This window comes from Camelus bactrianus, chromosome 3 (genome assembly GCF_048773025.1).
Source record: "Camelus bactrianus isolate YW-2024 breed Bactrian camel chromosome 3, ASM4877302v1, whole genome shotgun sequence".
Lineage (NCBI taxonomy): Eukaryota > Metazoa > Chordata > Mammalia > Artiodactyla > Camelidae > Camelus > Camelus bactrianus.
This window is the reverse complement of record NC_133541.1, coordinates 108,824,966-108,843,393: the sequence shown is the minus strand read 5'-3', so window position 1 is coordinate 108,843,393 and position 18,428 is coordinate 108,824,966. Positions and strand designations below refer to the sequence as shown.

Here is an 18,428-nt window from a genome sequence, read left to right as displayed (position 1 = left end):
CACCTCAGCGCCCCTGGAATGTATTTCTGACTCACGACATCCTCTCTCTACTGGGATATCCTATTCCTGATCTCTTGTTCTCAAGCTTCTCGCACATCTCTCTCCTTCGGAGACTACAAGACCCTGGAGAGACAGAACATATAATTTACCTAGTGGAAACCCCTTCTTTCTATACCAAGAATTGTTTTCTGCCACTTAACAGAGAGTGCTTAAATATATCTGTTGAACAAATGAGGAGATAAAATAATCACTGGTCACAGGCTTTCAAAGCTGGCACAGCTCTTTGAGATCTTCCAGGCCAGGCCCCATGTTTTACCAGTGAGGAAACTGAGGCCCAGGCGGGGGGGGGGGGTGTCACACAGCCCAAGGTCAAACAGATTACTACTGGCAGAGCTGAGTTAGAACTCAAGTCCACAGTCCCAAACAACGCCTTTCCCTCTACCGACACCATCTCCCACACCTCACCTCCCTATCTGAAGGGAGGCCACAGCCACAAAGACACTGGAAACCATGTACCTTCCCCAGTGCGCGTGGTTCCGGAGCCAGGAGCTGGGGCTGGCTTCCAGGCCGTACATCACCGTATCCCCGTAGTCCACAAAGGGCTTGTTCAGTCTGAGGGAATGGGAGGGAAAGGAAGGGCAGAGGGCAGGGGTCAGACAATGACAATGACAGAACAAACACAGCTCACAGCGACTGGGGCCAGTTCCCCACCTGCCACCCTGACGTACCACTAAGTCCTATATCGAATGCTTTCAAGGAGCAGAAGTGTTAAGTCAACAGGACAGTTACTTTCCTTAAACAATTAACAACCACCTGGGAAATCATTTCAATGGGGTAAATATTACAAAACACATAAAATGAGAATGTGATCTCTGTCCACTGGACCTAAGAATGACAGATGACAACAAGCTAAAAAAGGACACAGAAATCACCAGGGAAAAGCAGTGCTATGGTAACCAGCAGCCGCCTTCAGCTGGCACAGACAGCCTAGACTGATCGCTTATGTGCTCACTTTCAGTGGTGGTAACGGGAACCCAAAGGGCAATCTGTCACTCAAGAAGGGCTCTCACCTGTGGCAGAAGTGGTGGGCACACTTCACCAGGATACCCATGCAGTGCACAGCCACAAGGCCCATCACCAGCAGGCTGAGGGGACCCATCTGGGACAGGTTTGCAGGCAAGAAAAGGAGACATGCAGGTAGAATTAGAACTGGATTTGCAAATGATCAAAATGCTACTCAGGCACCCTGCAATGACAGAACTTTCAGGACAGCATTTGAGAGAAAAGTGTGCCCACAGAGATTAGCTTTGTAGGATGGGTACCATCTGAATCTGAGTGTGCCTTCTAGAGAATTAATCTCCAGGAGAAGAAGGACACAAGATAAGGCTGTTCCAAGACTGTTGCCAATCAGAATAGAAGGCTCCTGTGACTGTCTGGGAAGAACAGACAGGCTAAGGGGTGGTGGGAGAGGGAAAAGTTCTCTTGAGAGCAATGCCACAGACAGCCCTTAGCTAAGGACAATACCCATCTCTGAGCTATCTCCAACTCTTAAAGAAACCAGAATGGGTTTTGACAGGTGGTCTACAGGAGGGTGAATCATTAAAAAAAAAAAAAAAAAAAAAAAAAGATTCTCAGAGTTGGCCATCTAAGGGCATGGAAGGACTGTGTAGAAAACGGACAGAATTCTGTTACTAATTCATTAGTTAATTTTATTGCTAGAAACTGCAAGAAACTTTTTTATCCAAAATGTGAGCTATTTATTTATTTATTTATTTACTTACTTACTTATTATTATCTTGTTACTGGAGGTACTGGGGACTGAACCTAGGACCACATGCATACTAAGCATGCGCTCTACCACTGAGCTATACCCTCCCCCACTCTCCAGAAGCACTTTATATGCATCCTCCTTGCCACAAAGTAAGCTCCAACAGGAATCTCTGCCTGTTTTATTCACCGATAATATTCTTACAGCCTTAGAACAGTGTTTGGCATACAAAATATCCTCAATAAATGTCTTAAGATGAATGAACATCTGAACTTTACTTTTTCTCAACTGAATTTGAAAAAGAAAAGTTTTCCATTTTAAAACATTTTACATGAAGTCAAGTTTTTTAAAAAGGCCCCACCATCTCCTAAAACTTGTCACAATACTTCCCGGTACCGATGCACACCCTTACCAAGATGCCTGCATTTTTCACTGCCAGAGGCAGCCCCAAGAGTCCTGTGCCAATGTTGCCTTTTAACAGGTGGATCAGGGTCTGGAACCATCTGAAGTGGGAAGAAAAGTAGACAAGGGCAGGTTAACAATAATGAGAGCTAATGTTTACTGAGCACTCAGCATTGTGAGAAGTGCCCTCATGAATTATCTCATTTAATTTTCAAGATAACCTTATGAGACAGATATTATCTTCATCTTATGCGCAAAGAAGCAACTTGCTCAAGGTCACACACCAGAGTGTGAGCCTGGATTCAAACCTAGGCTGTCCGGCCCCCAGCCCACTCTCCTAGCAACTGGGCTATATGCTCTGTTCCCTGAGGTATCTCCGAGGGTCCACCTCTCCTGGAGATCAGACCAGAGGGACAGTGGGGGTTTAACTAGGCATCTGCCCTTTCCCAGTATCTCTGGGCCTGGTTCTCACCCCAGAGCTGTCCACCGTAAAGACTCAGATCCAGAAGTGCAACAGAGGGTGCCAAGCAGAACTGTGAAGGGCAGACACTGTTGTGAGAAAAGAACAGAGGAAGACAAAATAGAAGCCCCAAACTCTTAACAGAAAGTTTTATGCAAAGTGAACAGAGTTGTATGGTCCCACAACAGGCCAGTCCCTAAAGTATTCCGTATTTACCTTATTTTATTTTCATTTAATTTTAGTTAGTTCACAATGTGTCAATTTCTGGTGTACAGCACAATGTTTCAGTCATACATATATATACATATATTTGTTTTCATATTCTTTTTCATTATAGATTACTACAAGATATGTACTCTGTATTAAAAAAAAAAAAAGTCAAATGCCATAGAGTCCTAGGGCTGGAGAAGCCCTTTTCAGAGAGTCAGCTAGTTTATCCTTTTGCCTCAAGGACAGATTTTTCCCTCACCTATTGTACAGAATGTCCACCTCAAGCTGCAATTGTAAAGCCTTTCACGTGCTCTCATTACTTTTTCACTCAACAAATACCAACTCTCTTACATTAAACATCGTGTTAATACAGTGATAGAAATAAGCATGAATCAGATATGGACCCCGGTCTCTAGAAACTAATAACGTCTCCAGGAAAATAAGGCAGACACACTAACAACCACCCAAGGCAGAAAGATCTCTGTCCTAGGGAGAGCCCAGGGACAGTGCACAGGAAGGGGGAGGCAGATGAGGGTTCACCTCATCTGGAGACAGGAGACATGTCTGGGCTGAGCCCAGCAGGACCAGCAGAGCTGTGAGTGTGCTGACGCGGAAGAAGGAAGGGCCTGGGGAACACGCGCCCAGAGAGGCATGGGCACCAATACATGGGAGCACGTTAGCTTCATGGGCACAAGGGCAGGGTGAGGGTGGGCATCCCACAGAGAATGGGAATTCCTCACAGCTCTGATACCAGGGGCCTCATATTCAGCATTTTCTATCCTTTGTTACCTCTAGCAGGATATGAAAAAGATCAAACATGGTATCACGTTGCCCTAAATCACAGACCTACTCAGGATTTGGCCCCTGGAAATGTCTAGAAATTCTCGTGCACAAATAACCTAAAGACCTCCTGGGTGATGCCTCCATATATTTATTCAAATCTGCAATTCAGCAGAAACTGAAAGCAAATACTGTGTTAACTCATAAAGACCATAATAAATAAGATCCATCTACACTCTCTGGAAAGGAATTTTACTTTTGGTGACCTTTCTCCCTCCACCTTCAGGAAGAAAAGCTCTTGACCTTCTACTGTTTCCAAGCTTTTCAGGCACGGTCAAGAAAACTGCTTCAAGTCTGAATGAGAAGAGGTAAGTGCTCTCCTGGACTAAACTAAGGGAATAGCCCAAGGACCACAAGGGTCCAGGGGCAACTCCTTCACTATCAGTGGCCAGTGACCAGGAGCTTACTGGGTGATGGACCAATCAAATTTCCATCTTGGCAAATGTTTAATCCACTTAAGGACAAAGGTAAGCATTGTACTAAACCCAGAGGCCTCCCCAAATGCCTCTGAGCTGGGTTTCGTGGGAGATCAGGTCCCTCTAGCCCTGGCTCTGCCATTAACTCTATTCCCTTCCCTTCTCTGGGTCTGTTGTCTCATCATAGAATAAAGGGACTGGACCAGAACAAACACTTCCGTTCTGAAACAGCAGGATTCTAGGCAACTGATCAAAATTATTCTTTTTAATCAATGGCCATAAGCTGGGATTACCCAAAACCATATGAGTATCACAAAATCAACTCCACGGACTTGTAGAGTCTTAACTACAGGGGGTGGGAGGAAGACGTAAGCCTTGCAGATCTCTGTCATCTACTGATGCTCTAAGTCAGTAGTTCTTACACCTTTTTGGTCTTAGGACTCCTTTATACACTTATAAATTATTGAGGATCCCAAATAGTTTTTGCTTATGTGGATTATATCTGCTCATACATATTATATTATAAGTTAAACCAAAAAATTTAAAAGTATTTATCAGTTTCAAATAACAGTGAACCTACTATATGTTAGTATAAATAATCAGTTTTTAACAAAAAGTAACTCCTTTTTCCAAAAAATGTGTGAGAAGAGGAGCAGTATTTTACTTTTTTGTGAACCTCTTTAATGTCTTGTTTGACAGCTGGACGATCTATTTCTGCATTCAATCTGTTGTGATAGGTTGTTTGGGTGCAATTATCCAAAGTCTGTCCTCATACAGACATGCAGTTAGAATGTATCTCAATAGCCTCTTCAGACAATTGTTACCATTGATCTTTGATACTACACCAAAACTCGACACAGTAGTTTCTCAGAAGTTAGCTGTAATGTGGAATCTGAACATTTCATACTCTATTTGCACAAAAACCCACTGGTGATCTTGCTCTCTGAGTAGCTCTTTTACCCACAAACAATTTTCTAACATCACACTTCAGTCATCTGGAAGATAATGGTTCCCTGAGTTACGTGATCTTCCAAATGCTGAAATGTACATTTCATTATACAATATCAAAAAAATCACATTCACTAATATCATCTCTAATCTCAACAGAAAAGTCTAAGTAGAGGGAAGCTGTCAAGGTCACAATACTGGATACAAGGTTTTTTTCCCTCCCTAACTTTGCTTGAAAGCTCACATTTTATTGTGGGCAGCAAATACTGCTGATTGTTTTTCTTGATTGACAGTATCATTACTTTCATTTTCAAGAAAATGTCTGGCAAGTACTCAGGTCTGAATAACCTATGGTGTGTTAGTTGTTCAGTAGAACTATTTCACGTGTACTTCTCATTGTGTCACATAGAATAATAAAAGACCTGTAGTGAAGAGTCAAGATTTAACAAAATTAGTCGTGTGACTGCTTCTCAAGGACATGCTTAAGTGAAACCAGCTTATTCTCTGCATATGTTTGGCAATGAAACATACAATGATGACTAGCATAATTTGGTGCTACAGCCTTGATTTACGCTCAGGTGCCAGCAATTTTATCCACCATTGTTTCTGAACTATCAGTGCAAACGTCAACACAGTGAAAAGACAAATGAATCACCTCTTAGTATTGCTAGGAAAACAGTTTTAACTTTTGGACTTCTTGAAATGGTCTTGGATCTCCCAGAGAATCTGAAGACCATATTTTGCAAATGGCTGCTCCAGATAACCTACAGAAGACCAGTATCAGTCAACTGGTTTCTCAGCCTGCCAGCCTGGGGAAGAAGTATCAAAGCTCAACCACAGGCAGTATAATGCAGCTTAACAGGGCAACAAGAAAACTTTGCCCAAAAGAGTGAAAAAACGAGACTGTCATCAAAGAAGTCAACAGCTTGATAACATGAAGTGTTAGGAAATAACCTCACCAAACACGTCATCACGGAAGTGTCTGAGGTTCCTATCCTGTCCCTATCCCTGATTAGGGATTTTTACTGAGCCCTTAAGCCCTAGAAGAGTCTGGTATGTGCATGTATATACGTTGCTTCTTGTACTTTGTTCCATGTACTTTTTCCATACACTTTGTTCCTTGACAAACTAGATAACATGGTGGGGCAAGTCCCAATAGACAGGAATCCAGATCAAAAATTTGCCCCTAACACTTCTCACCTATTTTGCTAATTAGGACACCCCAAATCAGCTTATACTTAATCACTACACATAATGCTTGTATGGGTCCAGGCCCCAGGAAAGTACTCCTCCAAGTCCAAACGGAGTACTTTTTTCTGTACCATTTGTGATGGGACTGCGATATCTGCCAACACTTACAGATGGGCTTTTCTGGTCACTAACTTTGTACCACAACGTCAGGGCAGAATGGGCCTTCAGAAAAAGTATACCATGGAAAATATCCCAAAGCAAACCCAAAGGAAGTATCTTCCAATTGGCAACTTCAAGCAGACAAGGGGAGATAACTTGGGGTTGACTACAGAATAGCTAACAGCCATGCCTTATCTTCAATACATACAAAACCTATGAGCTACCATCCTGAAGTTCCTAGCTGGCTAGTGTTGAACTTCAGAGGGGTCCCTGTAAAAAATAAAAACCTAGACTCCATGTGACAAGCATTGTACAGACAACTTGATCCTTGAGAACAAGAGCGAAAACTGGAAAGGAAACTAGAGAGAGAGGCTTGGAAGAAGTACTTCACAACAGCGAGTGAGACTTCTGAAGGGAAGCTATTGCCTGTCACTGGCTGCATTGACATTCCTTCCCCCTGGGGGAAGCCAATTGGGTAGACAAGGTTAAGAAAAAGACGGAATAGTCCTCACTGCTGCCAGTTGTGCTCCAAGCTATCTCTGTCATCAGCTAACACTGCAAGCAATGGGCGATTCTATAAAAGCATGCCACGTGAGGAAGAAGCTATGGAGAATGAATCCTTATGAGCAGAAATCAGCTCGGGGGGGAGAGGAGCTTGTAGTGTGGCAGACCATCTCCTCTAGTTCTATTTCACTTCTTAAGATAGAAGGTCCTGCCCCAGGAAAGACTGCAGCCAGAAGGAGCCTCACTTAATAATGAGCTCCAAAAGAAGCTTCCATGGTCTCCTTGGGCAGTCTTGGGGGACAGTGTGAGTCAAGGACATAATGGATCTCTCAGTAAGTCACACCCAACCCACAAGGGAACACCGAGAGGGCGATAGCTACACTTGAGTAATAAACAAAATGGCTGTAAAAGACAGGATGCTGGGATCCAGAGAAAATGTCAGAGGTCTGCTGAGTTTCAGAACTGAGCTAGACAACTCAGTGGAGTAGAAAATCTTCCCCTGAATCTTTCCATATGAATGGTGAGCACCAGACAGTCAACATAGCTTCATAAGAGGGTCTTAAGTTTTATCTTCTATTTGGAAAAACAGACTGGCAGAGGGGCAAACTCAGCCCAGATAAAACTTGGGATTCAGTGTCCAGGGATAAAACTTAAGCCCTCCTCAGGGCATGCAAAGCAGATCACCTCTTCTTTATCAACCCCTTGAATTTTTTAAGTGCAAGAGAAGTTATTCCTCCCTCTTCCTACTTCTTCCACCAAATGACCCAGCCGTCTGGTGATGGGGACAGAAGTCTGGAGGAGACTTTGCAAAGGCGGCTTCCAATTGGACTTGGAAATATCTGAGATTCTAGCGCAGATGACCCATGGTTCTATATTAAGAGAATGTTCAGGCTTTTACTTGGCACAAGCCTTCTGGGACCGACACAGCTGAAATGAACAAAAAATGAGAAACAGAGAGCTCAAACCTCAGCAATGTTACTCACTTGATCTCCTTACATTGTACCTTCATTTGTAAAGTATGGAATTGATAAAATAGGGGAGCAAAAATAACCCTAAGGGAGACTATGTTACTGCAGAACTTGGGATCATGAATCCACCCAGGAGGGCAGATGGAGGGCTACTTACGTTGTGCTGTTGCTTTCCCCGAACCGCTGGTAGGAGCCTGAAGAAGAGAAGTTGTTCAGGGTTTCGGACGGGCTCTCCTCCGGGCTCACATCGGTGGAGCTGTAGTCACGGTACTCCTCGTTCCGAAGTCTCTGCGTGGACATGGTAGCTGGGGGGACAGGGTCAGTGCTTAGACCTCCAGTGTTTGGAGCCTTTAGCTCCAAGCCTAGGGTGGGCTCTGGGGCAGAAACAACCATTGCCACAGTAGCTCAGTGACAGCCGCACTACAGATTAAGCACAATGAGAGTGCCTGATCCAAGAGAAGTGAAAAAGGTACAAAGTACACATGGGCGGGCTGAGCTCACTTGGCTTCTGTCTCCCAACTTTCTCAGACAGTGCCACACTCATAAGTTTCTAAATTTGCCACAGCACACCTAGACAGAGCAAAGGTGAGACACTGCTTGGAAGGGTGGGGGAAGATGCAAACAGGCACTTCTAGGTAGCCTTCCTCATTCCTTAGGTGGGGATTAAAGACCTCTTCCTTTGAGCTAACTTCTTAGACCTTGAACAATAGTGACACTGTATCTACATCCATCTTCCCCAAGAGCAAGCTCTTAGGGGACAGGAACCTGCATATTCCTCACTGCATACTATTTTTCCTCTGCATTTGTTAGAGAAAGAACCTTCTGCATTGGAGAAACTCCTTCTGGATCACCCAATGCTGCTCCAACACCCTACCAGGTCCCACAAATGACTTTCTCTTTCTCTCTGCACTGATGCCTGGCCTGTCCTATGCTCTTTGGAGGTTATTATTGATGCTTGTCCCCTCATCCTCAGACTCCTTTCTTGTAAGCAGCCTGAATACTCAGAAAGGGCAGCTAAAAGCAGCTCAGAGGAAGACCAGGAACATGAGAAGTGCTTGTCACTAGCCCTTGTCTCAACATTTCCCTTCCACAACCCTTCTTCCTTTTTATTTGTATAGATTTGCTAATTTTTTTTTTAAGATAGTGAAAAAAGAAATCAGTCCGTCCAGTAATAGCACCAAAATCCTTCTGACACTCGGAAGACTGCCTATAAGGGTCTCTCCCCCAGCCTGTGGCTGGATGCCCATCCTGAATCTGATGCGCTATCTCAGACACCTGGTGAGGAGACAGGACCTCCAACAGCCATCGCAACACACTGCTCCACCCGACACCCAACATTAGCTGCCAGAGAATAGCTTTGTGTCAAATACTCCCAGAGGTCCAGTCCCAGGGGACCCATTGGAACCTGGTCCCCATTGGCACCTGACTGATCCAGGAGTGATCTCATTTTCTCCCATCAACTGCTGGAAGAAGGACCCCACATAATCTCACAAGGAAACTGCTTGGCAGAAAGCCAGTAAAGACTCAGAAGTCCCAGAGACCATCCTGCCTAGCCCCACCACCAGAGCTGACTTTGTTAAATATCTAAGAAGGCACCATTTACTCACATGCTGGAGGAAATCAAGGAAGTCATCTAGATGTTGGGCAATTAAACTCAAAAGAGGGCCAAGAAAAAAATTTACAAAGTATCTTACTATGAGCAGTTGAAAGCTGCTATTCAGGCAAAAGTGATTAAGTTAGTGTCTATGCATATCAGAAGGCCTGGCTTCTACAGCTGCTTCTGTTACCAGTTTGCTTAGTAATTTGGAACAATTCTCTTTATTTGTGTAGGATCTCAATTTCAAATGCTCAAAAAGGCCAGGGGTGGGAGGTGTGGTGTACTTAACTGTCTTCCAACAATTCTCCAGCCCTAATATTCCAGGAATCAATTAATGTCATTCTTTATGCAAACAACAGCTAATTCCCAGTCTCTTCTAACATACCAAAAGCATCTGAGGAGTAGAGCTTTCCAGGTGAATCCTGCATTTTACTGAGGGAGAGGGACAGAATACAGGGACTGACAAGTTCCCCAATTCTTCCCCATCGACCAAGAAACCGCTTAGTTGTTTACTTGGTATAGACGCTCAATTTATTTTAAACACTGTAAAGAGGCCTCTCTACGTTGTGTATAAAAACTGAAGTGACCCACAGCAGATTATCACTAAGAAAATGGCTCAAAAAGAAGCTGAAATCTATAGATCAGAAGTCCAATAAACAACAGCAGGATGTGGAAGGTGTGGCTTGGTAACTGTGCGTGTAGGTTCAATAAGAAAAAGAAAATGCTACTTAACGGGTTTTAGTTGATGATAAGCTCAACAGAAATCAATGATATAATAGTAGATGCCAAATAAGGTAATGCAATTCTTGGTTGTGCTATGAGAGAGAAGCCCAGGGAGATGACAGATTGTTCTTTTTTGCAATACCTTGTATTCTGTTACAGGCAGTTCACTATATGGGGATACTGATAAACTGTGTTATAGCCTAAGGTCAGCACCAAGATCATGAGGGGGATGGAAACCAGCTAAATGAAGAATGGCCGGAAGCTGTTAGAAGGTTCAACCTGGAGAACTGGAAACTCGGGAGGGATTAAAAACAGTCTTTATTTAAAAGCAGTCCTATGGTTCAGACTCGTTTTGTGGAGCAGGATCAGTACTTACAAAGTAAAGGAAGGCAAGTCTTTGGCTAGACCTAAGGAAGACCCTTCTATCCAAAGTCATTGTCCAAATGGATGGCTGTAGGCGATCGCTCTAGGAGATAGTGTGTTCCCTATCCCTGGAAAGACTCAAGCAGAAGTCCCCTGAGAGCCACTACGTAGGAATTCAAGCACTGTAGCGGGTTGGTGTGGCCACTCCCTGGAGTACCTTCCATGGCTTTTTCTGGCAACCAAGGCCTCCTCCTCTCTAGCTGTTCCCACTGACTGCTAGCGTCCAAAGTCACCTTGCCCCCAGTGCTCTGTGATGAAACCTGGTTTCTGCCGTCTAATGCTGTGAAAGTCTGCTCCTGCCCTGTGGGAAATTTTAATAGAACCTTTTAACTGTCACAATGAGGGGAGTAATACGTAAGAGATCAAGGCAAGCTTGTCCTTCAGGTTCTTGAGGATAATGAACAGTGTTTATGCATCATGTGTAGCCCACCAACACAAAGTAAAAATCTCCATAAGACATTTAGACTCAAAAGACTGTGTTAAGTAAGAAAAGTCTGCACGTTTGGTGGGAAAAAAAATGTATATATAGTTGTTGTCATTATTAAAGTATACATTTAACCAAAATTACATTGAAATATCAACTATTTGTATAACCTTGACAAATTTTCTTCTTTTCCCTTATATAAACTATTTTAAATTAATTAATGTTCTCATTATTTTAAGGTTTTTCCCCACACTTATTTCATATATATTCTTCCTTAAATCACAGTGCATACACTGATGTATATTTAGTTACAATATAATGGTCCATCATTGTATTAATAAAATAATTTGCTTCACTTTGTCCCAGTTGTTGGATTTTGGGCTTCTGCTTTCTTTTTTTTCAATGACTATCTTATACCACATGATTTATGATTAAAAAAATTCATACAAAGAGTTTTTAATTTTCAAATCATATTCTTGCAGTACAACTAGGTGAACAGGTTTTTTACGGCTCTTATCATACAAATGATGGACCTAACATACAGTATCACTTGTAAAATATGAACATGATTGTCTTTACATAACCCTGCCAATGCTGGGTTTTATTGTTTTTATTTTTGCTCTTTTTGATGAATGCATGGCTCCTTATATTTGTTTTATTTTACACAGCTTCAATTTTCAGCAAAGACCATTGATATTAAAAACTTTAAGGGCATCTTTCCCCCACCTATTGGGCTCATACTTTTGAAAATACTAAACTCACTTTTGAACTCACTTTGAAAATACTCAAATGTTCTCAAGAGAGCTAGTTAAGAGTTTACTGATAAGATTCAACTCCAAATTGAGAACAATAAACTACTAGAACTAAGTTCAGGAAACCTGTAGGATGTAAGCTCAATGTACAAAAATCAGTTGTATTTCTACACACTTTCAATGAACAATCTGAAAAATGAAATTGAGAAAACAGTTCCATTTACAACAGCATCAAAAAGAATCAAATACTTAGGAGGAAATTTAGCCAAGTAGGTATAAGACTTGTACATGAAAACCACGAAATACTGTTGAAAGAAATTAATGAAGACCTAAATGAATGAAAAAAAATCCCAACATTCATGGATTAGAAAATATAATACCATTAAGATGGCAATATTCCCTAAATTGACCTACAGAGTCAATGGAATCCCTATCAAAATCCCAGCTGCCTTTTGGCAGAAACTGACAAGCTGATTCTAAAATTCATTTTGAAATTTAAGAGGCCCATATTAGCCAAAACAATTTTGGAAAAAAAGGACAAAGGACTTCCCAATTCCAAACTTTAATACAAAGCTACAGTAACCTTAAGACAATACAGTTTTGGCATAAGGACAGACATATAGATCAATGGGATAGAATTTACAGTCCAGAAATAAACTCTTACATCTATGGTCAATTGATTTTTGACAAGGGTGCCAAGACAATTCAATGGAGGAAAAAAAAGTTTTTTCAATAAATGGTGCTGGGACAACCGGATATCCACGTGCAAAAGAATGAAGTTGGAAGTCTACCACACACCATATATGGAAATTAACTCAAAATAGATCAAAGACCTACATGTAGGAAGTAAAACTATAAAAACTCTTAGAAGAAAACACAGGCATAAACCTTTGTGACTGTGGATTAAGCAAAGTTTCTTACATATGACAGAAGAAGCACAAACAAAAAAAATAAAAAAATAGATAAATTAGATGTAATCAAAATTTAAAATGTTTATGCCTCAAAGAATACCATCAAGAAGTGAAAGACAATCCAAAGAATAGGAGAAAATTTCTGCAAATTATATTTCTGATAAGAGACTTGTATCCAGAACATATAAAGAACTATTATAACTCAACAATAACATGACAACTCAATTTACAAATGGGTAAAAGATCTGAATAGCTATTTTGCCAAAGATGTGAAAATAGCCAAAAATCATGAAAAGACATTCAATATCCTTAGCCATCAGGTAAATGAGAAACAAATACCACAATGGAGATATCACCTTACACCCACCAGGATGACTAGAATCAAAGACAGCTAATAGTAAGTACTGGCAAAGATGTAGAAAAATATAGAGAACTCTCTCTTTTCTTTTTTTTTCTTTTTCTTTGGGGGGTAATATTTATTTATTTTATTTATTATCATTATTTTTTCTTTAACGTGCATGCTAAGCATGCGCTCTACCACTAAGCTATACCCTCCACCAACCCCCTGAGAACTCCTTCTTACACTGCTGATGGGAGTGTAAAACGTGCAATCAATTTGGAAAACAGTCTGGCAGTTCCTCAAAAGGCTAAACATAGTTACCATATGACCCAGTAATTCCACTCCTATGTACATACCAAAATGAAAATGTATGTCCACAGAAAAACGTATACACAAATGTTCATAACAGCATTATTCCTAATAGCCAAAAAAATGGGGAAAAAAATTCTGATGAACAGATAAATGAAATATGGTATATCCATACAGTGAATATTATTCAGCAATTTTAAAGAATGAAATACTAATAGATGCTACAACATGGATTAACCTTGAAAACATTATTCTAAGTGAAAGGAGTCAGTCACAGTGGACCATATATTGTATGATTTCATTCATATGAAAGTCCAGAATAGAGAAACCTATAGACAGAAAGCAGATTAGCAGCTGTCTAGAGTCCAGGGTGGGAAGTTGGGAGGGGTGAGGGGTGACAGCTAAAGTGTTCAGAGTCTCTTTTGAGGTAATGAAAATGTCCTAAAATTGATTGTGGTGATGGCTGCACAACTTTGAATTCAATATAAAAGCTACTGAAGTGTACACTCTAAATGGTTGAATTGTACGCTAAAAGGAAGAAAAACAAACAAGGGTCCAATCTGATTCAACCTGAGCATTTTATTTTTCATCAGCTTCCTAGATGATCCTGATCACAGGCATATGTAAAACACTAAGGAAAAAATATATATGATCTTATTATGATGGGTATACCCCAGGCCTCACCACCTACCAGAGTTCATGGATTGGTAATACATGCAGACTAAAAGTGCTACCTGTTATTGTGAAACAATTACATTCTCTGGAACCCAGAGAAGCAGCAAATTCTCTAGATAAATGTTCTCTTCTCTGTTGCTGGAATTCCAGAAACATGAACAAAGGCACAGACTGTGTTCCTGTATGTGGTCAACAGGGAGGGAAGTGAAAATTTCTGACATCCACATGTTTTGTTTTAAAGGATATTGGATAGGACTCCATCTAATTACCACGGAAGTATATTCCAGAACTTGAGACTCCTGCCTGAGAGAATCCGGTGCTAGCACAACCACAGAACAGCTGCTGACCTCAGCAGGCTCTGCACTGGAGCAGCTGAAGCAGCAAACACACTCACTTTCCCCCCACAACCATAAAAAGCCCTCAATGTTAGGACCAGGCAGGACTTAGAGGTGACCAGTTCCAAATTCCCATTTGTAGTGAGAGAACCAAAGCTCCAGCTGGTTAACAGTTAGGGATTAGAATCCAGTATACCAGATTCCTAGTTGTCTTCTTTCTAACACACTAGAAATTTTCTACCCTCCCTAAAATCCCCTTCGGAACAAAACTGGGGCAGGATTAGGTCTGCAGGGGGGATTCTGCATAACAAAAAGTAAATGAGTTCAGATCCTAGCCGTGTGACCCTAATCTCCCTTTATCTCAATTTCCTCATCTGAAAAATGTCATTAATAACACCTACATCACAATATTGTTACGAAGTTAGAAGGAAAAGATGCTAAATATGTTGCTTGGCCCATAATGGACATTGATTAATTAATGGTAACAACTGTGATTATTACCAGAGAGAAGTTCAAGGACAAGAAGTCAGAAGTTCAAGTCAGGAAGTCACTACACAAATAAATGCTTCAGGACTTGCTGAAGCATTCCATCACTCTGGAGAGCTGAGCCAGGTCTCCATTTTGGAAATAGTGATCTATGTGCCATGAACATCCCACGTTACTGGGATGTAGACAGATTCCCGAACTTCACAGAAACGGGAAGCACAGAGGAGTCTTTCCTACTAGAGAGGTCATTGAGAACTGGCTCTGGGTGACAAATCTTTCAAGACAAACGTTTGGGAGATAAAAGAAGAGACAGTACCAGATACAGTATCATGAGGTTTCTCTTTTGGCATATTCAGAATGTCCCATCCACTGGACCCCACACCCATTAAACAGAGGCTAGCTTTGTGTGCTCAGACCCAGTGAGGCCTGGCCAAAGGAAGGAGGTACAGGATTTCTCCAAGGCCTGGGTTAAGACTCAAGGTGAATTTCCTCTAAGGAATAAAGAGAAAAACTAGCCTAGGAGTTAGTGGTTAGTCACACACTTCTGGAATTAGTTATTAGGACCAGCCAGCAAAAGTAGAAACCAAAGTCCATTTTTTGAGTCCAGTTCTAGGATATCGCTTCAGGATAAGGAGGAAAGAAGAAACGTATCATTACAGCAATGACTCTTTAGCCTCTGACCCTGGAAGAGGTATTAAAACCTTAAAGAACTAAGACACTCACTCAGGAAGGGAGGAGGGACAATAAGAAAGAAAGAGCAGGAGTACTTAACACGAGAATTGTTATCTGAGAAAAGGAGGGAAATAAAGCATTCACAAAAAACGGTCCTCTGCTCCACCTACTCCACTTCACATCCCACATGCTAAGCAGTTCAGTCCTAGAGTTTCACAGAACTTCTGAGTTAGAAGAAAATTTTTATCTAGTCCAACCCTCTACCCAAAACAACGATCTAATCTACAACATTCCCAAAATAATTGCCAGTGACAATGACCTCTAGTGACAGGGACCATCATGCTCTGTGTTACAATGTGAGAGAGCGCAAATTCTTCTAAAGTTCTTATGCTCTCCCCAAACCCACTTCCCTAATGGCACTTCCATTCACTGGTCCTAGCTGTGGTCTCTGGAACATTACAAAAATAATGAATCCACCTCCTCACATTGCCTTTAAAATAGACAAAGACAGTTCTAAGCACTTCAAGCTTCCACAGGCATGAGGCTGAATAAACAGATAGATGCTTTAAAGGGAAAACAGGGACTTAAGAGTAGACGATTATAAACTGCACAATCAGAAAACAAAGGGAGAGAAACTTAATATCAACATTGGAGCAGCCTTTGTTGCATACGGCCTCCACCCCAGTCTCAGACTCAGAGCGAATGACCAAGTCTTTTGTGTCCTCTTTACTTCAAGAACATCTTCAAAGAAAATACACTCTAAATGTACAATTAAGTTAATTACTGTAGATGAGGCTCTCAACAGGAATCAAAGAGCCTTGATCACATTTAAAATAATAAAAGTCAAAAACATTTTCAGCTGTAAGCATTTAGCTTAGACATAATACAGAGACAGGAAGAAAGAGGAGGATTTCATGTCAACCTAAAAACAAGTAGGGAAACTGCTTCCTGGACGACTATATTAAGCCTTGCTGCCAAGCAGATACTAATACACACGCGGTGTGGGAACCTCTCTGATTAGAAAACAAACAGAGATGCAGAGAATGTCAGAGCAAAAGGAGTCCTTAGGGATTTTACCCATCACTATACAGACTGGGAAACCTAAACTCAAGCAAGGATGGAAGTCACCCAAGATTGCAAAGTAAGTGTCAGACCTAGAACAAAATCTCCTGATTCCCCAATTTCAGATCTTTCCAATACACCACGCTGCTATCTTCTTTCAGCAAGCCTCAAATAACTGCAAAACATCCATCCAAATATTACCAGCATTCGCCAAATCTGACAAGCTACATTAAAAATAGAGCAAAGGTCTTGCCATTCTCCAATTTAATGCCAGAGCTCTCTACAGCCTCAGCTAAGAGCCACCTACCCTTCTAGGAGCATACTTATTTCATATAAGTTCCGGTTCTTATTTCATATTTTGGTTGGTATGACTTACACAGAACTGCAGGACGGTTAGAAACAAAACCTACAGAATGATGAGTTTGCAGAAAAATCCTGAACACTGAAACAGGGAACCACACCCAGAGCCAAGCCGAGCCGGAGAATGGAGTATGCAGGAATGCACAGCTAAAAACGGAAGAGGAATGAAAGAGAAGAGGAAAGGAAAAGGATGCATTTTCACCTGTCAAGTTTTCCGCTGGAGGCAGTGTGGTGAAAAGCAAACAGCAGCGGGAGCTCAGGGAGACTAGAATTCTAGTCGCAGGTCTGCGACTAACTCACTGGATGACCTTAGGCAACCCCTACCCCTTCTTGGACCTCTATTTCCCCACCACTCCTAGAAGAGGGTTGCAAAAGATAATTTCCCAGAGTCCGAGCAGTTGTGGTATTCTATGACCCAAGGACCCTCTACCAGCCAAGTCTCAAGCAGGGCTCTCGCAGCGAGCGGGACACCAGCCCGGCCCGTCAGGACCGACCCCTTTAGGACCTATGCACAGCAGAAGCCCCAGCTGGTCGTTTCGGTGATCCTTCCCATCTCAGGACCTAGTCTCCACACCTGTTAAACAGGGCAGGGAGGTTAAGCGAGACAGCGCGAAGGACAAGGGATTCTCCAGTTCTCATCCCCCGGAGGAGTGTCCATACCGCACCGCAGCAGCGGCTGAGGAGCTGAGGAGACTCGGACCGGCAACCCAGGGGGGTCTATGCCTGAGCTGGCGCATCCGCGGCACCCCGAGGAAGGCGACGTGGGTCCGGCAGAAGGCGACGACCCGCCGTCAGCCCAGCAGCTCAGCGCGCGGACTCACCGCTCGGGTTTTGGCTCCGGCTTTGGAGCTCTGGCTCCCACTTCAGCGCAGCAGCCCACCTGTCCCTGCCTCAGCGCGGAGCCCGCCTCAGCCGGCGCCCGCCTCAGCGCGGAGCCCTCCTCAGCGTGGAGCCCTCCTCATGTCCACCCTCTGCCGCTCTGGCAGCCGCTTCCGGACCCCATCACGTGATCCCGGCGCCCAAAGCCGAACCCTGGGTCACGTGCTCCCGCGCGCTGCTGCCCCTCCCCTCTGGGGAAGGCGGTGCCCCTGAGAGTGGGGACTGAGCGGGCAGTCGTTCTCGGAGCATGCGCAGCGAGCTGAGCGTCGGAGAGCGCGAGATCCCCAGAGTGCCCTGATTGTGGGCTTGTGAGGCACTGCTCAGTTTTACACTTGTCGTATTTTCTTTAGTACGTCTCTATGACCATATGTTGCTTTTATAATCGAGAAATAATACATCTTTTTAAAAAATCATCACCTCGTATTTTTAGACGTTCACTCAGATATTGGTGGTTGCAACCGGAAATGGGACTGTGAGGTAACTCAATATATCTTTTCAATGTATTTTGAAGATTTAAGTAACATTTTAAAATGAATGGCAACAATTCAGTATGTTTGAGGTGTATACTCTACTCTTTCCTCCTTTTAGCAGATTTTACTTCTAAAAATTATGTG

At 42.5% G+C, this 18,428-nt stretch overlaps 2 protein-coding genes across 6 annotated transcripts in view; one reads left to right on the top strand and one right to left on the bottom strand.

Annotated features, from left to right (window-relative positions):
- The window catches only part of SLC36A1 (solute carrier family 36 member 1), a 43,597-nt gene extending 25,659 nt beyond the window's left edge, over positions 1 to 17,938 (bottom strand). Inside the window, exons 1-5 of one of the 4 annotated variants that reach the window (XM_045506697.2) lie at positions 17,757 to 17,938; positions 8,024 to 8,171; positions 2,181 to 2,271; positions 1,071 to 1,159; positions 517 to 612 (exon numbers count right to left, since the gene is read on the bottom strand). In XM_045506697.2, the coding sequence (XP_045362653.2) occupies positions 517 to 612; positions 1,071 to 1,159; positions 2,181 to 2,271; positions 8,024 to 8,166 (419 nt within the window). In that variant the 5' untranslated portion in view covers positions 8,167 to 8,171; positions 17,757 to 17,938. The other 3 variants (XM_045506696.2, XM_010970010.3, XM_045506695.2) reach the window with 3 other exon arrangements.
- A 123-nt stretch (positions 17,939 to 18,061) lies between these two features.
- Positions 18,062 to 18,428, top strand: part of LOC105080901 (proton-coupled amino acid transporter 2) — a 62,815-nt gene continuing 62,448 nt past the window's right edge. For both annotated transcript variants that reach the window (XM_045506694.2, XM_074360951.1), the window contains exon 1: positions 18,062 to 18,291. The gene's annotated coding sequence lies outside the window, so the exon portion shown is untranslated. The remainder of the gene's footprint in view (positions 18,292 to 18,428) is intronic.